The 24,735-nt window shown below is 46.3% G+C and overlaps 1 protein-coding gene across 2 annotated transcripts in view; it reads left to right on the top strand.

Moving 5' to 3' along the window:
• The window catches only part of NEGR1 (neuronal growth regulator 1), a 249,240-nt gene that overhangs the window by 174,488 nt on the left and 50,017 nt on the right, over positions 1-24,735 (top strand). Inside the window, exon 6 of one of the 2 annotated variants that reach the window (XM_083157755.1) lies at positions 21,479-21,520. The exons of the other annotated variant lie outside the window; for it this stretch is intronic. Coding sequence (XP_083013881.1) covers positions 21,479-21,520 — 42 coding nt within the window. The remainder of the gene's footprint in view (positions 1-21,478; positions 21,521-24,735) is intronic. 2 annotated transcript variants of the gene reach the window in all.

The raw sequence follows: 24,735 nt of genomic DNA, 5'->3' as shown, positions 1-24,735 counted from the left end.
CGATTTTCGGGAGCCTCCCGCCCATTACGGGAGGTTAGGCAAGCATGCCCTACTGTATTATGGCCAGATTCATGGAGTACCTAAAGCTGGCAGGTATGTACTTGTGGGGCCGCATTGATATAGCTGTTTGACCATCTATTGTAACTGCGCTATCACCCTGCGGTCAGCATTGGGGGACTTGTTACCCTGTAGGGAAGCGCTGCGTTGTGCCGGCGTGCCTATCAGACGTCTCACTGAGGTGCATAATGCATGAATCAGATTGTCTGTCTGAATTCGGGCCGCATTTGTTGTTGAATATAATTTAACAATGATTTCAATTACTGGGTATTTTTGTTTATTTCAAAATGCAAGATAACAACCTCCGCTAATTACTCTCCACATACTGTACGCGCTCACCGTACATCAGAGCCCGCGCGCATAATTTGACAACACATTGCTGCGGCGCTGGCTCTAATTCGGATTGGCACCTTGATTGTTCCGAGTGACTCGCCGAGCCCCGCCACCTTGATGTAGACTCAGAAAAAGAATCCCGATGAAGAAAGACGGATCCGCTATTGCGCAGGTTCAAATGAGTTGTGAAAATGAGCAAATCATTTCTACATTTTTATTGCTCCACGAGACGGGTTTTTGTCTAGACAAATAACTTGGCTAATTAGCGACTGCGGAATGTGGGATTAATACCAAATCATTATTTTCTGCAGCGCGAAGCAGATGGCTATCCTTTGTTTATATAAAAAAAAAATCAGCATGGCCTAATTTGGAATAATACAACAAACCGCCGGGTCTGAAAATGAAAATGCTCGGGGTATATATTTGTTGTATCGACATCAAGAGAGATCTGACGGCTTTCAGGTGGCGTAGCGGCGAATCCAGACCTTCCACAACAGGAATTGCGCAGACTGATGCATCTTGGGTTAGGTTTCCTTTCTTCTGCTGGTTTTATTGAAGTTCAGCAAATAGAGTGAGCAGAAGATTACAACAAAGGCAGGAATGCCGGCAATAATAAAAAGCCCTGACTTCAGCATCGCAACTGTTTACATTAAAGGTTTATAATAGGCTAGAAAATGCCTTCTCTTTTGTCTAGGTATTTTACATCCCCGTCTCCATCTATTCTTTCTGCATGTAATCAGAACAGGTTCTGGATATAGAACTCACAGAGTGCTGTTTTATCAACTGCAGTCTCTTTCTTTTTGAGTGCTTATGTATTGATATTCGCTGGTACATTTTGTAAGCCTCGAAAACAATACACAAGCCCAAACTGCCCCCATTTCACGCTGGACATGCTTGATTGCAGGGGATTTCCTGTAAAGGGGCGCTGATAGCGGGGTAGTGGCGGTGGTCCGGGACAACTATGGAGGCAGAACGGGATGCGGTCAAAATCCCGACAGGGTCAAAATCCCGAATGGGTCATAATACCGACAAGGACAAAATCCCAACAAGGACAAAATCCCGACATTTAAAATCCCGACATGGACAAAATCCCGACATTTAAAATCCCGACAAGGTCATTTATTTCATGCCCTACCATCCACTAGGGCGTGGTGGGAGAATAAAATAGTGTGCAGAGCGCAGCGAGGCACCGTGCCCAAAGCATTGCAAGCTAAGCGAGCGATGCGAGGGGCCGTGGTTCACCTCCAACTGTGTCCATGTCGACTGTGTCGACATTCCGGTCAAAAAACAGTGAAAAAACCCATGTTGACCTCGCGACCTGTCGACTCAAAGTCATGTTGACATTTTCACATGCACATTCTATATGTCGGATTTTAAATGTCGGGATTTTGTCCTTGTCGGTATTTTAAATGTCGGGATTTTGTCCTTGTCGGTATTATGACCCATTCGGGATTTTGACCCTGTCGGGATATTGACCGTCGGGATTTCATACTGAATCCAGAGTAGGTCTCTTATCTCTGAAGCACATTTTTTGCACAGCAGGTAATGCCACACTTTGACACGGCACGTCCCCATTACCTACATAATGTCTCGGCGGACCTGCGACTACCTGTTAACCATGGTCAGTAGGTGAATCCGCTGCATGTTGCAACACAGTGTAGAAGGGTAAAAAAAAATCCTTATTGTCATGCCCGCTTCCTTTGATAATTGGGTGGGATCCTAGAGAGTGGAGTCTGGGCGATAACACCTAAAGTGCCATTTGGAGACACCTTGCATTTCAGAATTGCTAGATATCCTCATCGTTTGAAATCCCCGTAATGCAATTAAATATTTTGGTATTTTAAAGGTTTACACAATTATCTGCAAATAACATGTTCTTGATCAGAATCTGTAAATGTTTTTCTGTATTGGGACTTGAACTCTTCAAAAAGGACCATGAAAGCCAACAGGGTAAATAAATGGAAATCTGGAAAAAGATAGGATGAAGACAGGTGGTCATCAAGCACCATTTATAGAGCTGTTTGTAGGTATCTCCTTTGATGATTTACAGTAGCAGAGTTACTGCCACTCATCCCGGTCCAGAGTCTCCCCAGTGGCCTTTCCTAAAGCCAACTCATGTGGCTCTTTCAGAGATTGGATATGGACGATAAGAAGACTATCTAGTGGGGAAATAAACCTTCCCGAAGTGAATCTCAGAGAACTGAAGGTCTCTAACAGGTTGCACTGAGTTCCGCAATTAACGCTTAGTGGGGAGCAGTGCAGAGGCCGTTATTGAAGACATTAACAGGAACGGTTGGACGGAATGTCATAGCGATCCCACAGCTTTGAAAATTCGGGAACTGTATAAAGGTGGCGAAGTCATAGAGAAACTATATTGGTTTTTGTCCGAGAGTCATAAGTATAAAACCTGGAGGAATGGCTAGGAAGTGATCATAAGCTTTGTGTTTTGTTTTATGTTATATGATTGACACAAAAATCCTGCCTCTTCCATCCATCCATTTGGATTTGTTGCTCAGAAAGGAAGGAGTCCATTTAAGATCAGGAGACTGGTCTACTCTCTTGGATGCCCAGGAAAGGACCCGGAGATGTGTGAGTCTTTCCGGCATTGTGGTCAACTATGTTATAACTTGTAAGAAAAAACACTTTGTTTCCCCAGCACACTGAATGATATCTGTAACCAGATATAAGAACCATATGGTAGTACTGTAGGATTCAGAGATCTTGGCTGCATATAGGATGGCTTGGGGGCTTGCCCATGGATTTGCCAATATAGTAATCTCTGAACCCTACTACCATGTGGTTTATAAATATGGTTACTGATATCGTTCAGTGTGCTGGGGGGAAACAATTTGCTTTTTATTACTTAGTATTACCCCTCCCTTTCACGCACCTGAGTGATATCACTAAACTCAGACTTAACCCTTTCTGCGTATTAGGAGCTTTGTGTCCCATACTAATACTGACCATCTACTACCTTGTAGTAAAAAAACCTCTTTCACCCATGTACAGTATACCTAGGTCTTCTGCTTGAGATTCCAGATCCCAGGACAAGAATTATTGTATTCCGCTTGCACTCCATATGTCCTGGTTTTACACTGATCATTTCACGACATCTCTGAGATTTTATTAGCGACAATTTCTCTTGATTCAAAATAAAACCTCGTTCTTATTTACCGTTTCACTTTAGGCTCCCCCTCCCTGGGTTGTGTTCCATAACACCCTGTCAATTAAGTTTCAGTTGTGTGATGTAGGCAGCAGAATCTATCAGTAACCGGCAGACGGTACAAGTAAATTGGATATTGTGTCCTCACAGCAAAACCAACCCTTAATTAGAGGATTTTGAAGGCTTGGTGCCGTAAATGTGTATTTTGTGGCTTTCTGTAGATTGTCTGGTAATTAATACACTGGTAGACATCACATGTATGTGTAGTCCTACGCCTTCCTAGCTAATTGTAGGTACCCCTGTCTGCACAAAACTGTGTATTGCAGAAATGTGAAAACGCGTTGGTTGGAACCCAATTACTTGGCTGTGTATTTCTCCGCCTAGATAACGCTAATGAATGACTTTAGCAAATTGTGTGGTTTAAGAAATGCACAACTTCATATCAGAATTCTGTAGATTTCTATATCTTACCAACAAACACACACACACACACACACACATATTTAGTACACCAGCTGAAAACAGAACTAAACAGTTTAAAGGTTAATAGTTTTTTTTTTTTTAGCATGCAGTATCTGTATTTCAATAATGTATTGACGCTCCCCTACTCAAAGTGGCGGCAAGTTGGTTTCGTAAAAACACATAAAACATGGAGGAGATTGGGAATAGATCGAACAACAACGTCCACCCTTATAAAAGCCAACAAGCAGTGGCAGGGACAGTATACGTTCACATGAAGTGAATGTGGAATACCCAGTCCAGGATTTAGAACAGCAGCAGGATATATTTGACCCAGGCCGGGTTTTCCTAAGATCTATTGTGAATCACTGTTGGCTAATTAACAACACCTGTTATTTCATGTTCTAGGTTTGTAACGGTTCCCAGTGCCTTTTAGTGGCTGGGCAATAGGCTTGAAGGAATTTGTGGAACTATGCTAGGGATCACTGAAAAAAGTTGACATTTTCATGTGTCAACATTTTCCATGCTGACCTTTTGCTTGTGTCGACCTTTTGAACTTATCAACCTATTGGCATGTCAACCGTTTATCTGTGTCGACCTACTACATACTTTTTCATGTGTCGACCTAGTGCAGGTCAACCTTTCTGTTGTTGACCTGCTGACTGTCTACCTAGATGCTGTAGACCTTTCGGTCCTTCTTAGGGCGGGATGTATTAATAATACAAAATACATCCCGCCAAGTTTTGCTACAATACTAATCGCATATGTACTAACATGTGCAATTAGTATTGCAAAGGACAAAAAGAGCTGCCCTTTGTGAAGATGCCAGCACCGGGTGAGAGGGTCCCTGTAGGTCTCCGTCACCTCCTGGGCCCGGAAGCCTCCTGCTTCTGATGGCTGCAGGGACACCTGGGCTTCTCCCTGCAACCAAAAGGAGAAGTCTCTGTTGCTAGAGAGGAGGAGGCCACTGGGTCCGTGGAGCACACCAGGAGGCAGAGGCAGAACTCTGGGAGGCAATGGAGTCATCTGCCGCCGGGCTCCTGCTCTCAAGGGGGTACCTCTCCTCCCCTGCAAGCAGGGGCGGATCCAGGATAAAATGACAGAGGGGGCACCATGATAAAAAAGGGTTTAGGTGGGGGAGGGGCGGTGTTAGTGATGCCAGTGTACATGCTAAGAGAGCGGCATGAGCGGGTGGGAATGGGATTAAAAATAGGCCCTGGCATTTAAAGTACGCAGGCCCACCATGGCGACAAAGTGAAGGATGTAGTTGTGCGCGCACCAAAGGCGCGCCCTGGAAAAGGGGGTGTGGCCACTCAACAGGGTGCATTTCAACACCATATACAACTTCTACACATTATGCAACAAAATACTAGACCCCATTATACTTGCCCCTTACACATGATGCCAAATGGAATGAGCCAAAATTCACATAATAACACACACAGAATTGAGCCAAAATTCACATAATGCCACATGGATTGGGAAAAAATGCACATAATGCCACACGGATTGAGCCAAAATTCACATAATGCCACACGGATTAAGCCAAAATTCACATAATGCCACATGGATTGAGCCAAAATTTACATAATAACACACACAGAATTGAGCCAAAATTCACATAATGCCACATGGATTGGGAAAAAATTCGGTACTTATGTAGTATCTGGGCTGCCGATTTTGAAATCGGGTCCATCGCATCGCATCGCATACGACCATATCGCATGCGATGCGATGGACCCGATTTTTTCATAGGATTCAATGTTAAAATGGACTGAGTCCATTTTAACATGGAATTCAATGGGAAAAGGGGTCCTTTTCATACCCCTACTATCCAAGTGGGCACGGAGTTGGATATAAACCTGTGGCGAGCGTAGCGAGCCACCGAGCCCGAAGCATGGCGAGAGTAGCGAGCCCCGCGAGGGGACACAGAATACCGTCCCCTCGCGGGGCTCACTTCGCTCGCCACGCTTCGGGCTCGGTGGCTCGCTACGCTCGCCACAGGTTTATATCCAACTCCATGCCCACTTGGATAGTAGGGGTATGAAAAGGACCCCTTTTTCCCATTGAATTCCATGTTAAAATGGACTCAGTCCATTTTAACATGGAATCCTATGGAAAAATCGGGTCATCGTATCGCATCGCATGCGATGCGATATCGCATCGCACTGATTGTATGCCTTAAGTTAAGGCATACAATCAAAAAATTGGCAGCCCAGATACTACATAAGTACCAAAAATTCACATAATGCCACACGGATTGAGCCAAAATTCACATAATGCCACACGGATTGAGCCAAAATTCACATAATACCACAAGGATTGAGCCAAAATTCAAATAATGCCACATGGATTGAGACAAAATTCACATAATGCCACACGGATTGAGACAAAATTCACATAATGCCACATGGATTGAGCCAGAATTCACATAATGCCACATGGATTGAGCCAGAATTCACATAATGCCACACAGATTAAGCCAAAATTCACAATACACTACATAAACAGGGACATTGTCCACCAAAGGCTCGCATTAAATATTTACACCATAATGTCCATTACACGTTAAGTTACACGCCATTATGTCCATTATGTGTTATACCAAACACCATAATGCCTATTAAAAATTATGCTACATAAGTGCTGCTTCTCTACATGCTCATTGCCAAGGGTTCTATGCTCATTGCCAGAGGTTCCATGCTCGTAGCCATGTGGGATTACATGCTCATTGCCAAGGGGGAATACATGCTCGTGGTAAATGGGGGACAGCCGCCGCCAGGCAGAAGTGATAGCCACTGACAGTGGCAGAGCCTGGCTGTATTCAGAGCACTCCAGGTCCCGGCTATTTGAAATAATACCCCTTTCACACCAGAAAATGCATTCCCAGGTTGGCCCCTTTTACACCAGCCTAGTCCCTGCATTTTCTGGTGTGAGGGGTAGAGAAAACCACCCCTCCCCCCTTTAACCAGTTATCTCATTTAACCGGCTATATTTTCGGAACCAACTGACCCATTTACATGAGACAAGTATTATATTGAAGAACTTTTGAGTGGGCTTTGAATGATTTTGGTCCAGTGAAACTCGAACGTTTGGTTCCAGAGTAATCTGCCCCCAAAGAACATGAACAGCCATGAAATTACATTTCAAAAATAAAAAAATTGGTTTACACGCAATATCTATGGAACTGATTGACCGATTTGGACCAGCCTGGTATCGTATTGAAGGCCCAGCGATTTGGAATTGAATGAAATCAACCACAAGCTTCTGTGATGCCAGGGCGGGAACTGGCAGCCGTAGGAACTGGGTGGGGGTCGGAATTGACGGGTCCCATATTATCCTATAGGGAAAAAACGTTACAGGTTTGCCAGGCGATATCTCCGGTTCCCGGGGGGCTAGAGACACGGGGCTGGGCTCGTTGGAAAGCCCTGGTCCTCAGCTACAAAATAAATGACAGGGGGCACGTGCCCGGGTGCCCCCCCCCCTGAATCCGCCACTGCCTGCAAGGTTAAAAAAGTTAATTGAGAGCCAATAATATAACTTCTGTGGCTGAGTTCTGAGAAATATGTGTGTTCTCTCTCTCTTTCTATCTCTCTCTCTCTATATATATATATATAGATAGAGACATATATAGAGAGCGATATAGATATATATTGAACACATACAGTATAAATTCCAGAACAGAAATATATTAGGTTTTGGGGGAGGGGGGCAGGCACCATATATATCTTGCCTCCGGCAACTGGAGCGAACTTACGCCACTGCCAGGAGGTGGACCAGACAGGAGGTGAGGGGGGAGGCGGTATGCGGAAAGAAGCCCATAGGGCTTTCTATAGGGTAACACCAAAAAAAGCTGCCTGTACCCTCTGCATCGAGAAGTTGGTGGTCATTGATTTATAAATATGGAAATGCTGTAAAAATCCTGTTACTTACTGTAGTTCTCATTTGATACATCCCGTCTTTAGTGCGCAGGTTGGTTGGGTTTTGGATTATCTCACTTTTCTTTTGTAATAATCTATTATTCATTGACAGATCTACAACCCCCCCCCCCCCCAACACTCCGCGGCATCATCCAGCTGTCATGTCATAACAGGAGAGATGACAGGTGATATGCTGACGATGATTGGTCTGACACTAATCAGAAGGGTGACGACGCTATTGTGTATTTGTCTTTTGCCGAGTCTAATTTGCTTTTGAAAATGCAAATTCTCTTCTCCTACAAGTTGGCAGCCCGGCTTATTAATAGTTTAAGCTACTAATTACTGTAATTCTACCACCGGCTTCCAACAAACTTGAACAAGTCGAATTCCTCTGGAGAATTTTGCTGCACAGAATGATGATCTTGTTCCTCACTATAGGGTTACTCTTCAAACTGTTAAATTAAATTTGGGAACTTTGATTTTGGAACTCTGCATGTGTTTATTGGTCTTTAAGTTAAATTGCTGAACAATGAGTCTCACGTACAAAGTCCTGGCTTCAATCACATTACCGGTATGCGCTGGTTGGCGCATAAATTAGATTTGCAATTATTAACAATACAGAGAGTGTGAGATTAATTGCCACCATATTGAACTACATATATAGCGGAATTCTCCTGGATAATAACACTCTGCTGCTTGATGATAGACATGTAACAGTCTAAAGTCAATTGTAATGGAATGAAAGGTATATGCTTTAATTTATTCTCCCGCTGTGTATAACGCGGTAACCTACGTGGTTGGATAGAACACATATTATTAAGAAATTAAGGGTTTTATTTCACTGAAGGTCAGCTCTGCTTTGATCTAATAAAACTCATTATTTAGTTCAATTAGTTTAGAGGGTACTTTGCAAAGATGGAGGCAGTCAAGTTACCGTAACCATGTTATTGTACTTGGGACCATTTCTCAGACAACAATGTGCTTATTGTAGGACACGAACGCCGCGCGACATTGTCTACTGGTGTGTGTACAGTATCCCTATGATCATTTCATTACCGTTCTTTTATTTTAGATTTTCAACTTGGCCTTTAGCAACCGCCACCTTTCCTCTGTTAAGATTGTGGAAGAAGGGGGTGCCGCATAGCAAAGCAGGGGATATTATTTAAGAATTAAAGGGGCGTGCCTATGTGCAATCATTGGCAGAAACTTCTCTAATTACAGGTCGAGTAGGTTTCAAAATTCCACACCATTTTTATACTCACCTGCTATCCCGGTGGCCCACAGCATCCATGGCGGCCATCCGCCTCGTTTTTAGAGTTACCGACTCACCCGCGCAATGCACCCTTGGGACCAGGAATACCTCTGAAAATGGACCGGGAATACCTCTGACCTGATGGTCGCCATGGACGTCGGTGGACAAACAGGGGACCAGGTGAGTATGATATAAAAAAAAAAATCCAAAAACCTGACAAATCACATCCAAAATTCCCGTGGTCCTGAGCATTTCGGATAAGGGATACTCAACTTGTATAGCTATAACCCAGTGACTGTCACGGCCAGCTCTTCCATTACTCAGCATTAGCCATAGGGCCCCAAGTCTCGGGGAGCCACTGAGTCTGGCTATTACAAAATGAAGGATGTCTATGACATCCTAGTTGTACAGTTGGCGGCTGTGAAACTTCTATGACGCCTTCTCCACACTCTCACTTGAGGGACTGTAAATTGGTTATTGGTGGCAGTGTGGGGTTGGAGGGTTGGTTGGGGGGGCAATTCATTGATGTCTTACAAAGGGTGGCGAGAAGCCTTAGGCTGGTTTCATACACTCCGGTTTCGACCGGACGGAAAAAAGCCGGGCCCACTTTGTCCGGCTTTTAGCCGGATTTCTGGACCTTTCACGTGGTCCGGTTTGGAGATCCTGTGGCCCCGCCCCCTCGTCACATGGGGGTGGGTCCAAACAGTTTGACTGGCATTTCCAGTCTGACGGGGTGTACGCCCGCCCTACTCGTCACATGGGGGCGGGCGTAAGTATCCGGTAATTTCCGTGGTGTGTGAAGGCGCCCATTGCCTTCCACACCACACTGAATGGGCAGAACGGGACGGCCACGGCAGCCGGACACTGCAGTGGTAAGATCCGGCTGCTACCCGGCGGCCGCGCCGTGACCGTCCAGTGTGAATGGACACAGAGCTGTCCATCACACACTGTTGGGGCGGCACGGCTTTTAAGCCGTGCGGTAATTTCCCGTCCGGCAGGAGCCGGACAGTGTGAAACCAGCCATACACCAGCAATGGTTGAGGTATACTACAGAATACGATCAGGCATACCCATATCTGTCTGTCCCTGAGAGGTATTTTAGGCCCCCACACGTATGTGTGAAATCGGCACAAATCGCATGTGTTTGACGCCAGATCCGATCCAAGGCTTGGTCCCATGAGCTCAGATCGGAGTCTGAGGTCTGCGCGCTTGGGGGTAAGAGTGCAGTGTGGCAGTGCGGGTGGTTGCAGTGGGGCAGGGGTTTATTTGGGTGCAGTGGGTTAGATGGGTACAGTGTTGCAGGGGGTGGCAGTGCAGGGAGTTAGGTGGGTGCAATGGTTCAGTGTGGCTGGGGATGGCAGTGCAGGTCGACGCAGTGGGGCAAGGGGTCAGGTGGGTGCCACCCTCGCTGCTGTCCCTGGCCGCATTGTGTGTGGGGTGCTGTGCTGCTGGCCAGTGCTGTGGGCGGCCTCCTCAGCCAGCTGCGTGTAGACGTTGGCATTGCTATACATGTATATAAGGAGTTTTGTATTTATTTGTGTCAGGACTGAGAAGGGGAGGAGCCGGGACTGGAGGGGGAGGGTCAAGATTAAACAGTAAACCGTCACGTCCTGTCCCCCCCCCCCTCCCAGAAGAAAAGTCTAGATCCGCCCCTGCACCCCACCCAAATCTAACTCTCGGCACCTGTTACATCTGCCCCACCTGCAGTGCAGCACGGTATTGTTTGTGTGGTTTCTTGGTTTACTTGCTAACATGAATCAGGCCCTAAGTGGTTTATTTACTAAGATGGGTTGTTGCTCATGGCAAGCAACCAGAATCTACTTCTTATTTATTTTGCATCTTCCTGAAGATAATAGACAGGATCTGATTGGTTGCCCATCTTCAATAGAACTCCTACAGTATCTTAGTAAATCAACACCAGAATCCTGTTACAGGTAGATCAATGTTTGTCTCTCCACTGGACTATCCTGAATAGATGGCTGTATGGCGATGTCCTTAGGGAATCTCTGGCTTCTAAAGACATAGGGCGGTATTCAATCTATGCTGATATTCCCCGACAGGAGAACCATCGGCACTCACCAATTCAATGCGACCAATGACGACAGCATTGAAGGGTGTCATTCCGACCTTTTTTAAAGTCAGATCTCTTTTGTCGCAAACGGTTGCAAATTGCAGTATTCACGTCTGTCTATCGCCATTTTGCGGCTGTTTTCGCGGATCCAAGGTCTTTCCGACACTCGACAGCCGGAACACTGAATTGTGACTGTCGAATTAGTTACTGTCGGATCAAACAAAAAAGGCCCGGGACATTCCGACAGTCAGAATCTCATATTGAATACCCCCCATAATTGGCCATGGAATGTTTAAATAGATAACTAGACTTATTTGTGATTACTAGGGGCTGCTGACTCTTTCCCCGCCTTCTTTAACGTGGTCTCGGAACCTCTCGTATGACTCTCTATGAACATTTATATCATATGAATTTTTTGGGTCCCATTTTGTTTTTTATTGATAGTATATTTTGCTAGCAGTGCCACATACTCTTCTGCTGTGTTGTTTGGCCAATCGTTTGGCAGAAGGGGAGAGCTAAATGGCGTACAACTATAAAGACATTTTACTAATGGCCTGTGACCACCCAAATGATGCTAAATCCTTCGGTGAAAAGTTAATTGCCAATTAAATCCCTGAATATAGGAATCCATGGTTCTTTAGTGACGGGCACAGGTTGAAGCTGATGAAATAGAGCAGAGCTCGAAGATTTATTTCATCACAAGTATCAGTCATCGACTTCATATCTAAAAGTATTCTGGAAAGTAACTGGACAGACTGACAGACAACTGACAGATACTCCTGAGATACTGTATGTACTGTCATTCTGTAAGAATGGCTACATGGACTAGAGCAATGCGTACCGTAATACCGTACTCTCGGCTCGTTGGGTTTGAAGCAGGATCAGCTCTGGTCTCGAGGCAGAAAGTATTTTAGCAGCAGGGAGATTGGGAAGGATGTCAGAGGAATGTCTGTACTCGTGCCAGAACACTACAAAGAAAGAGCATCACTGTAATATTCCTAGTTCGCTCTCTATAGGTGATGTGACATTTGCATTTAGCTGCTCTGAAATAATAGTTTTTCGCTGATTCCACATATTACTGAGTTTTTATCATTAGTAGATATTGTGCAAGGGGAAGAGGAAAGTGGCCAAGACCAAGAAGTGCAGAAAGAAAGTGTCCACCAATGTGAACTGGAGGCAATGTGTGGCATAATGGGCACGGTGTGGCATAATGGGAACTGGAGGCACTGCGTGGCATAATGGGAACTGGAGGCACTGCGTGGCATAATGGGAACTGGAGGCACTGCGTGGCATAATGGGAACTGGAGGCACTGCGTGGCATAATTGGAAATGGGGGCACTCTGTGGCATAATGGGAACTGGCGGTATTGTGTGGCATAATGGGAACTGGAGGCACTGCGTGGCATAATGGAAAATGGGGGCACGATGTGGCATAATGGGAACTGGAGGTATTGTGTGGCAAAATGGGACCTGGGGTATTGTGTGGCATAATGGGAACTGGGGGTACTTTGTGACATAATGGGAACTGGGGACACTGTGTGGCATTATGGGAAATGGGGGTACTGTGTGGCATAATGGGAACTGGAGGAATTGTGTGGCATAATGGGAACTGGAAGCACTGCATGGCATTCCTCTCTCACTCACTCTTTCTCTCCCCCTCTGTCTCTACCTCTCTCCCCTTTCCTCTCTCTATCCCCCTCTCTCTTTTATTCTCTCCCTCCCTTTCTTTCCATCTCTCTCTCCATCTCTCCCTCTCTTTCTATCTCCCTCTCCTCTCTCTTTCTCCATCTCCCTTTCTTTCTCTCTCTAGCTCCCTCTCCTCTCTCTTTCTCTATGGGGGTTATTCTGCTTGGTACGGTGGGACAGTATACGGGCGGATCTGTATTTTTTTCATCTGCGCATACGTATCTTTAGCAATGCGCATACGGAGGGGTCTCTCCGTGTGAAAAAACCTGTCCGCAAGAGCACGGTCATTGTGGGCGGCATGTGGGCGTTTTTATGGGAGCGGCCGGAATAATGAGGAAAACTGGGTGTACACGGGGGTGTGCACACAAAATGCATGGTGCCACAACCGCCTCGATCGGCGAATGCACCGTGTATTTTGGCCCAAAAACAGGCGGACGCCAAAGATAGCTCCAGACCACCCCTAGAGATACCTTTTGAGAGCGGATGCCTGGGTCTACTAATTAACGCTGATTACTACTCAAACGCATACACCTGAATGTAATAAGCAATGCTGCAGCCTATTAAGTGAAAACCATTATTTCACTACCTGCAAGCCACACACAGCCCTCAAACACATTGGAAGCATATCTTTCTACACTTCTCTACATGTAAAGGTTGGTTTCATTTTAGGTAAGATTTATTGTAAGGCCTTCTTATATATGTCAAGGTAGTTATTTTATAACCATCTACACCCATTCAGAAAGTGTTTTTGTATACTTTAAAAAGCAGGACACTCAATTCACAGGAGTCGACATGTGTCAACTTTTTCACTGTAACTCAAACATACCAGTTTTTTTATTATGAAAAAGACACATAAACCACGTCTAAGAGCAACAAGGATGTTTTTGGACTCAATTTCTACTTGCAATAGTGGAGCAATGTCCTAAGGCCATGGCCACTATTTTGCACACAATCTTTATATTTTTTCCCAACAACATACATTATACAATTTCATATCTGCTATGAACTTTATGTAGCACAGTCTGTATGTAAGATACCACCAAGCACATTATTGCAATTACATATCTCTAACAAAGGATCCCAACATCTGCCTATCACACTCTAAAGTCTTATTTTGAACAATATTAGAACATGTTTGCATGTGGCGTACGCTCAGATATACGGAAAGTGTCGGTGGGAAAACGGACGAGATCCGTCCGTGCACTGTGGCGTACGCTCAGATATACAGAAGGTGTCGGTGGGAAAACAGACGAGATCCGTCCGTGCACTGTGGCGTACGCTCAGATATACGGAAGGTGTCGGTGGGAAAACAGACGAGATCCGTCCGTGCACTGTGGCGTACGCTCTGATGTGTACTGTGTACTGATGTGGTGGCTAAGAGGGAGATCTGTCCGTACATGGTGTCGTACGCTCAAGTGAACGCCACTCCCCATTGTCGGTGTCTGTGACCGTCCATGTGCGGCTGTTCTGCAGGCGTACTTACGCTCACCGTGAGCGTACGGGAAACGTACGGTGTGACGGACCGTACGTATGTTTCACCGTACCAACCAGAATAACCCCCTTTATATCTATTTCCCAATATCTCTCTTCTTCTCTATCTCCCTTTCTCTATCTGTCTCTCTTTTTCCCCCTCTTTATACATATCTCCCCTATATCTCTTCCTCTCCCCATTCTCTCTTTCCATCCATTCTCTCTACCTCTGTCTTTCTCCCTCCCTCTCCATCTCTCCTTCACTCTGAATCTCTTTCTCTGCACCCTCATTCATCTCCACCCTCCCCCATTATTGAATGGTATGCAAGCTCATATTTGAATACACAGCTTACCAATGTGTTATAGCAATATGTGTAATTCCCCCCAGTGCCCGGGATGTGATAATTGCTCAGGTAGCGCCTGTTGTCACACCCGCACTTCTCAGCTGAAGACTGATGAATGGTCTCTAATCAGGAGCACAGAAGGGGCTAGTAACACTGAAGAGATGCTGGGTAGTATATGTATGTGTCCACTCATGACAGAAACAACCCGGGACACTTCATGTACAGTAACAGCAGCTGCAACAACCCGGGACACTTCATGTACAGTAACAGCAGCTGCAACAACCCGGGACACTTCATGTACAGTAACAGCAGCTGCAACAACCCGGGACACTTCATGTACAGTAACAGCAGCTGCAACAACCCGGGACACTTCATGTACAGTAACAGCATCTGCAACAACCCGGGACACTTCATGTACAGTAACAGTAGCTGCAACAACCCGGGACATTTCATGTACAGTAACAGCAGCTGCAACAACCCGGGACACTTCATGTACAGTAACAGCAGCTGCAACAATCCGGGACACTTCATGTACAGTAACAGCAGCTGCAACAACCCGGGACACTTCATGTACAGTAACAGCAGCTGCAACAACCCGGGACACTTCATGTACAGTAACAGCAGCTGCAACAACCCGGGACATTTCATGTACAGTAACAGCAGCTGCAACAACCCGGGACACTTCATGTACAGTAACAGCAGCTGCAACAACCCGGGACACTTCATGTACAGTAACAGCAGCTGCAACAACCCGGGACACTTCATGTACAGTAACAGCAGCTGCAACAACCCGGGACACTTCATGTACAGTAACAGCAGCTGCAACAACCCGGGACACTTCATGTAACAACAGCTGCAACAATAGATGTGCATTACAAATAGTATGCTCCCTCCGATACACTATCTATGTGCGCCCTCCGATACACAATCATTGTGCGCCTTCCGATACACAATCTGTGTGCGCCCTCCGATACACAATCGTTGTGTGCGCCCTCCGATACACAATCGGTGTGCGCCCTCCGATACACAATCGGTGTGCGCCCTCCGATACACAATCGGTGTGCGCCCTCCGATACACAATCGGTGTGCGCCCTCCGATACACAATCGGTGTGCGCCCTCCGATACACAATCGGTGTGCGCCCTCCGATACACAATCGGTGTGCGCCCTCCGATACACAATCGGTGTGCTCCCTCCGATACACAATCGGTGTGCTCCCTCCGATACACAATCGGTGTGCGCCCTCCGATACACAATCGGTGTGCTCCCTCCGATACACAATCTGTGTGCGCCCTCCGATACACAATCGTTGTGTGCGCCCTCCGATACACAATCGGTGTGCGCCCTCCGATACACAATCGGTGTGCGCCCTCCGATACACAATCGGTGTGCGCCCTCCGATACACAATCGGTGTGCGCCCTCCGATACACAATCGGTGTGCGCCCTCCGATACACAATCGGTGTGCGCCCTCCGATACACAATCGGTGTGCTCCCTCCGATACACAATCTGTGTGCTCCCTCCTATACACAATCGGTGTGCGCCCTCCGATACACAATCGGTGTGCGCCCTCCGATACACAAACGGTGTGCTCCCTCCGATACACAATCGGTGTGCGCTCTCCGACACACAATCAGTGTGCTCCCTCTGGTACACAATCAGTGTGCTCCCTCTGGTACACAATCAGTGTGTGCCCTCCGGTACACAATCAGTGTGCGCCCTCCGATACACATTCAGTGTGCGCCCTCCGATACACAATCAGTGTGCGCCCTCCGACACACAATCAGTGTGCTCCCTCCGACACACAATCAGTGTGCTCCCTCTGATGTTCTCGCACCACATTTAGCAGACTGAAGTCTATTTCCTCCCTGAGAGCGCCGAGCCTTTGTGACTCCGCTCCGCAAACAATGTGTGTGACTTTCCCAACTCGTCTTCACTGCGACTGCCAAAGTTCTGCTGTCAAAGTCAACAACTGTGACACTGGCACCAGAATCCTTTCAGCCCCGCACTTCACAGGGCCGCCACCTATTCCAGCTCGCGCTTTGTCTTGGCACCTCTCCCAGGCCCCATGTAGACTTGTCTGTCATTCTATAAGACTTCAAGCAGGAGCATTGTCAGAATGTTCTACCCAGGAGCCTCTGTTCCTCTGTCCCTCCCGCAGCTCATTTTACTATAAAAAGACCATTTACTAATATGATTAGTTAAAAATGGGTCAAGTAGGAATAAGAATTTCCTAGATCAAATGTCCCAAAACTGACATCTTCCAGAATACCGACCGGTTTTTGGGAACATTTAAAACACTGGTGCGCCTCAATTGTTCCAGAAAAACGTAAGGAAGTCTGCTGACTTGAAGAAGTTAGGCCTTATCCAATTAAACCGTCAGGGTGTGAAAACTGGAGGAGCGGTAAAGAATAGAATAATCTGATTGGCTGATGTAGCACGTGTACACCCAGTTATAAGATCAGCTATGACATCATTATGAACGTGGAAACAAATACCTTACATACACAATCATACTACCAGGCCCCCATGTGACCCAGCCATAGCATGGAAGAGATAAGTCCATAGGGGACACCACGTAAGTGGCTACATTGCAATGCCATTAGGGGGAGTATTCAATCTGGAATTCCAACTGTCGGAACGTCACGACAGTCGAGATCCCAGGCCGGCTTTGTTCCACTAAACAGGAACTCGACAGTCGTAATTCAATGTTCCGAATGTGGAAAAGTCTGAGGTTTGGTGAAATTGGCCTCAGATTGTCAGACATCACCGGGAATTCATATCTGAGCCCTGTGATTCGCCAGCTGAGTAGGGGAGGTGTCAGGGGGTATTAGTGTATGTAGTACAGGTGGGAGTAGGGGAGGTGTCAGGGGGTATTAGTGTATGTAGTACAGGTGGGAGTAGGGGAGGTGTCAGGGGGTATTAGTGTATGTAGTACAGGTGGGAGTAGGGGAGGTGTCAGGGGGTATTAGTGTATGTAGTACAGGTGGGAGTAGGGGAGGTGTCAGGGGGTATTAGTATATGTAGTACAGGTGGGAGTAGGGGAGGTGTCAGGGGGTATTAGTGTATGTAGTACAGGTGGGAGTAGGGGAGGTGTCAGGGGGTATTAGTGTATGTAGTACAGGTGGGAGTAGGGGAGGTGTCAGGGGGTATTAGTGTATGTAGTACAGGTGGGAGTAGGGGAGGTGTCAGGGGGTATTAGTGTATGTAGTACAGGTGGGAGTAGGGGAGGTGTCAGGAGGTATTAGTGTATGTAGTACAAGTGGGAGTAGGGGAGGTGTCAGGGGGTATTAGTGTATGTAGTACAGGTGGGAGTAGGGGAGGTGTCAGGGGGAATTAGTGTATGTAGTACAGGTGGGAGTAGGGGAGGTGTCAGGGGGTATTAGTGTATGAAGTACAGGTGAGAGTAGGGGAGGTGTCAGGGGGTATTAGTGTATGTAGTACAGGTGGGAGTAGGGGAGGTGTCAGGGGGTATTAGTGTATGTAGTACAGGTGAGAGTACGGGAGGTGTCAGGGGGTATTAGTGTATGTAGTACAGGTAGGAGTAGGGGAGGTGTCAGGGGGTATTAGTGTATGTAGTACAGGTGGGAGTAGGGGAGGTGTCAGGGGGTATTAGTGTATGTAGTACAGGTGGGAGTAGGGGAGGTGTCAGGGGGTATTAGTGTATGTAGTACAGGTGGGAGTAGGGGAGGTGTCAGGGGGTATTAGTGTATGTAGTGTATGTAGTACAGGAGAGAGTAGGGGAGGTGTGAGGGTGTATTAGTGTATGTAGTACAGGTGGGAGTAGGGGAGGTGTCAGGGGGTATTAGTGTATGTAGTACAGGTGAGAGTAGGGGAGGTGTCATAGGGTATTAGTGTATGTAGTACAGGTGGGAGTAGGTGAGGTGTCAGGGGGTATTAGTGTATGTAGTACAGGTGGGAGCAGGGGAGGTGTTAGGGGGTATAAGTGTATGTAGTACAGGTGGGAGTAGGTGAGGTGTCAGGGGGTATTAGTGTATGTAGTACAGGTGGGAGCAGGGGAGGTGTAGGGGGTATTAGTGTATGTAGTACAGGTGGGAGTAGGGGATGTGTCGCAGTATTAGTGTATGTAGTACAGGTGGGAGTAGGAGAGGTGTCAGGGGGTATTAGTGTATGTAGTACAGGTGAGAGTAGGGGAGGTGTCAGGGGGTATTAGTGTATGTAGTACAGGTGAGAGTAGGGGAGGTGTGAGGGTGTATTAGTGTATGTAGTACAGGTGGGAGTAGGGGAGGTGTCAGGGGGTATTAGTGTATGTAGTACAGGTGGGAGTAGGGGAGGTGTCAGGGGGTATTAGTGTATGTAGTACAGGTGGGAGTAGGGGAGGTGTCAGGGGGTATTAGTGTATGTAGTTCAGGAGAGAGTAGGGGAGGTGTGAGGGTGTATTAGTGTATGTAGTACAGGTGGGAGTAGGGGAGGTGTCAGGGGGTATTAGTGTATGTAGTACAGGTGGGAGTAGGGGAGGTGTCAGGGGGTATTAGTGTATGTAGTACAGGTGAGAGTAGGGGAGGTGTCATAGGGTATTAGTGTACAGTATGTAGTACAGGTGGGAGTAGGGGAGGTGTCAGGGGGTATTAGTGTATGCAATACAGGTGGGAGTCGGGGAGGTGTCAGGGGGTATTAGTGTATGTAGTACAGGTGGGAGTAGGGGAGGTGTCAGGGGGTATTAGTGTATGAAGTAGGGGAGGTGTCATGGGGTATTAGTGTATGTAGTAGGGGAGGTGTCAGGGGGTATTAGTGTATGTAGTACAGGTGGGAGTAGGGGAGGTGTCAGGGGGTATAAGTGTATGTAGTAGGGGAGGTGTCAGGGGGTATTAGTGTATGTAGTACAGGAGAGAGTAGGAGAAGTGTGAGGGTGAGATGCAGTATCCCGGCAGTCTATATGCCAGCGTTCACTGTACTGGCAGCGAGGAAGAGGGGAAAGGTTTAGGCCCTTAGGGCCTTATTCTGGCACACTGTCATAGGCAAATTCCTTCTCAAATGGACAAAACCATGTGCACTGCAGGGGGGCAGATGTAACATGTGCAGAGAGAATTAGATTTGGGTGAGTTATTTTGTTTCTGTGCAGGGTAAATACGGACTGCTTTATTTTTACACTGCAATATAGATCTGACTTTGAAGCAAAACCTCACCCAAATCTAATTCTCTCTGCACAAGTTACATCTGCCCCACCTGCAGTGCACATGGTTTTGTCCATTTGAGAAGGAATTTGCCTCTGAGAGTGAACCAGAATAAGGGCCTTAGAAAGGGGGTTGTGTTAGCTGCTAGCAGGAAGGGTTAGGACTAGGCTGTGAGTAGGGGGGCGGGTAGGCTGCTAGTAGGGGAGCAGGCGGAGGGTAAGTAAACAGACTCCTGTCGGGATTCCCTAATTCGGGCTGCCGGGGTATATATTTGCACCAAAGTGATTGCACATTACCTTAATGGTGCGATTAGAACATCTGTTACTGGTAACCTCCACCTGTCATTACCAATTCTCAGCCCTTTCCGGGCCACACTGTCATTTGTTTTTGTGTGGTGCATTGCACTTATATAATTATTCATCGATATTACGTGTTATTTAACATTCCAGCATTAATTGAACACATTAGTTCCGCTGCATGGTGCTAATTGAAACGTACTAATGTGCTGTTATTGGCGTCAGTCAGGCTGTGGAAGAACGTTTGTCAGTTTAATGATGAGCAGCAATCTCGTCACTGCTGGACAGAAAGGTATCTGGACCCTGGGTCGCCCGTTACTAGGACAACCGCTATTGGTCGACAATGACTAGGCGACACCTAAGAATGATCGACAATGACAGAATGTCGACACACGCTTGGTCGACACTAGTTTTTCATGCTTTTTTTGTTTAGACTGACTTGGTTCATACTTTACTATCTAAGTGGGCAGAGTGAGAACACAGCAGTGTGCCGAGTGTAGGGAGGCACTTTGCCCAAAGCGAGGGGGGGCGGTAATCCTGTGTCGACCTTTTGAGCATCTACCATGTCCATGATGATCTTAAGCATGTGCTGACCTGTCAATGTCGACCATTAGTTGTCGACCTAGAGACTGTCAACTCCCTATATCCTAACTGGACAGAGGGCCTTACTAAGATTTGCAAGCAACTTGGAAAAACCAGGCTGCACTGCAGGGGGGGGGGGGGGGGGCAGATGTAACATGTGCAGAGAGAGTTAGATCTGGGTGCTATGTGTTCAAACTGAAATCGAATCTACTTGCAAAATAAACCAGTATTTATCCAGCATAGAAAAAAAATATAAATCACCCATATCTAACTCTCTCTCTCTGCACCTGTTGCATCTGCCCATCTGCAGTGCAGCATGGTTTTGCCCAGTTCTTTGCTTTTTATTACTTTACATCCAAAATGAATCGGTCCCATAGATCATAATCTTTATCTCTCTCCGGCCAATAAATATTATTGCACAAAAGTGACCATAAAAATACTGGCAGTAAGTCTCATACAAGTTTTTGTTACTCCCACCAAAAAAAAAGTCAGGAGGATTGTGAATAGGTTTTATGTGGCAGTAAATATCGAATACCATCGGATGAAGGATTGTGGTGTATTATTATATGGTAACAGTGTAAGTTCCCCGGTAACCATGTTGCGGTTTGTTGCATGTACGCTGCCTGTCTCATTCTATGTCTGTCTTCCATAAAGTGTTTGATTAATGCCCAAACTCTTCTTTTCTTTCCTTTTTCCTCTTCCCGTTTTGTAGAAGTTTTTGAACCTTCCACCTCTAGCCCTGTCACCAGCTCAGGTCAGTGTCCAGTATGTCTGGGTACTTTCTCTCTGCTTTGCCATCCGCCATCTTTAGTGTCAAGCCAGCAGTGGCATGGAATCTTCATTGTGTGCGTTGTCGTGTTCTATGTCTGTATGTGGCTGCAATTCAGCTTTAGGGTCGCTGTTAGCATTTTATGTGTCTGTGCCGTGCCGTTTGTCCACCCAAATGTCTGTCTACCAAATTTGTGTTGACCATACTCCGTCAGCTTTTTTTTTTCCAACCGGACTCACAAAATTCACAGGTTGGCACCAAATTCATATTTGAAGTTAAATAATCTAATTCGTGGGTTCTCAAACTTGGTCCTCAGGACCACACAAGGCATGCTTTGCAGGTCTCCTCACAGAGGTCCTTATTCTGGTTGTCTCTGATCTGTGGGTGCCCTGTGTGAGGACAGGGCGGACGGAAGACATCCTCTGACGTCAGGTGCCTGCCCCCCGCACCCGCGGCATCTGGGAATTACCATGGGAACGCCCATAAAAAGCTGGGCTTTCCCATAGGCTAATTCCCCGGCCCGCCTCCCCATGCCCCTCCGCGCCCCCTGCCCGGACTTCTGTGTGTGAGCGCTGTGGGCGGTGGAACGCAGCGGCTGCGCATGCGCATAAAAACCCATGCACATGTGCAGTCGCGAACAGTCGCCCCCCCGTGCAAACATGCGAGGGACCGGTTGAATTACAATAGCCCCCAGAATCACAGAATAATTAGCTCCATCTGTGGATCATTTAAAATGTGTCAATGAGGAATGAATTCGCCTGTGCACCTGCCGGGTGACCTGGAAAATGCGAACTAGGTGGGGTCCTGAGGACCGAGTTTGAGAACCTCTGATCTAATCTGTTAAACAAGTTTAAAAAAAAAAAGTTAAAATAAAAGGAAATTGTGAAAAAACAAAAAGAAAAAAATGTAGATACAACATCTGGGTCTACAAAATTAGTCTGTCAAGCTCACGTCATAAAAAAATGATACAACGCAATAAACAAAACTGACTTTAGTAGTCAATAGAATGGTAGTTTATAACAACTATATATATATATATATATATATATATATATATATATATATATATATATACTGTATATTTTAATATGACATCGATCAGTGTTACTGTGTCCACAAAAAGAATCTAGAATTTGAACCAATTTCAAAAAAGTTGTGTAACAGTTGCAGATCAACGACAACATGAACTTCAAGTGTAAGATATAAGCGTATTCTATAGGTTATCTTAAATAATGAAAGATTTGGGATCTATTTACTAAGCTGGGGAGAGTTAAAGTACCAGCCAATCAGCCCCTAACTGTCATGTTTCAGGCTGTATTTGAAAACCGACAGTTAGGACCTGATCGGTTGTTACCACTGCTTTTAAAAGCCCTCCCGGTGCCCTATCCTGGTCTCGTCTAATTAATGTTTGATGTCATGGGCAGGGTGAAAATATAGCAGTCTGCTGAGTCCGGGCCTTGGTACACTTGAATTGCTCCATCCGGCTCTAGTGGTACAACACTTGAATTCCCTCCGTAGAGGTGAGGAGCAGGCTTAGCCTTGTATTATATAGGATATAGGGGCAGATTTATTAAGCTCGGTGAAGTGATAACTTGTCTGGTTTTTATCACCGGCCAATCAGCTTCTAACTGTGAAGTTACAGGCTTGGTTCGAAAAATGACAGGTAGAAGCTGATTGGCCGGTGATAAAAACCAGTTTATCACTTCACCGAGCTTAATAAATCTACCCCATAGTATCTAGTTACAGTATAATGTACATCTTGTGTATAGTGACCAAACACTCCCCAATGAGTTACATTTCTAATTCCGCATTTCTAGTGTTCTATCACTAGATAGAACAAAAGCAAAACATTTTAGCACTAATGGAATTTGTAACACTAAATAATTTCAAGACTACAAGATTATTTAATTAATGTTTAACCTTTTTTGATATCACACATAAGATATTTACAGAGTTGTTTTGCAAAGGGAGATACATGTAGATTTACGACTCTCTGTGTGGACAATGGCAGACGGACAGGCGGCACCCTACAGCTGTGACATCACATACAAGAGGAACCACTTTGTGAGATGAACCAATCACAGTCAGTCTACAGTATCAATGCACTGGTAGACATCACTGAGGTGCGAGGCACAAAAATACCCAGTGACTTCAGTAGTTCTTATTGGGTTCAAATCACAAAGTTGCTGCCTTTATTGTGAGTGGGTGGTGGATACACTACAGAGGACACAGGGGCATCGGACAGACGGACCTTATGCATAGCAACAGTGCTTTCAGATGTGTGCATGTTCCTGTGTGTGTACTGCTCCTGTAGCTGCTGCTGTGGACCAGACGCATGTTTTTGTGGTACTCGTGGGCGCTGGGAAAGCATCATTATATACATATATTACAGTGCATGGCGTCTCTAGTGCGGAAGATGTGATCTCCATCTGCGCAAAAGAGGAACTGAAGTCACGTTTTATGTCTTTGTGTTTTTAATTAAATCTACGGTAAGCAGATGGCATGCATGTTATCCTGCTATACGGCCACATTATGGGGTGATGGGAGTTGCCCATAGCAACCAATCTGATTCTATGTATTATTTATTTAGCACCTTCTAGAAGATAATAGATAGCATCTGATTGGTTGCCCATAGCAACATCCTATCTTCAACAGATCTTATCTTATACCAAGTCAAACCCAGGATGTTTGACCTGGGATTTTGTCGGGTCCCCCAGTTTCCACTGCACTGTGTTCCTGGGTTTTTCTGAGGTAGACACTGTTTCTACTGAAGGGAAAATCCAAGAAAGCAGGGCAGTGCACGGGGATCAGGTGGTCTGCGGGCGTGCCAGTGGGCAGCCGGGGCCGGTGGATGGGCATCAGCGGTCAGTGCAGGGCAGCAGGGATTGGCGGCCATTGGGGATCGGCAGGGACCAGTGGGTGGGCAGTGGGGACTAGTGGGTGGGCAGCAGGGATCGGTGGCAGGGCAGCCATCAGGGAGAGACTGCAGGGACTCCAGTCCTGGGCCCAGACAGAAAGGGGGGGCGCCTGCACTATGGCCAGTCTCCCCTGCCGTGGTCGAAGATCCCCGGTAAGAGCCATTTCCATGGCTCGTTACCCAGGTTTTTCCCGCCAAAAACCCTGTTTGTTTCACGGGTAAAATGTACAAAGTTGTGATTTTAGTAATAATGTCTGTAGACATAATAACGGTATCCGGTTGA

This window comes from Crinia signifera, chromosome 8, assembly GCF_055691185.1.
Source record: "Crinia signifera chromosome 8, ASM5569118v1, whole genome shotgun sequence".
Lineage (NCBI taxonomy): Eukaryota > Metazoa > Chordata > Amphibia > Anura > Myobatrachidae > Crinia > Crinia signifera.
Note: the sequence above shows the minus strand (reverse complement) of the source record. Positions and strands in the feature narration are given on the sequence as shown.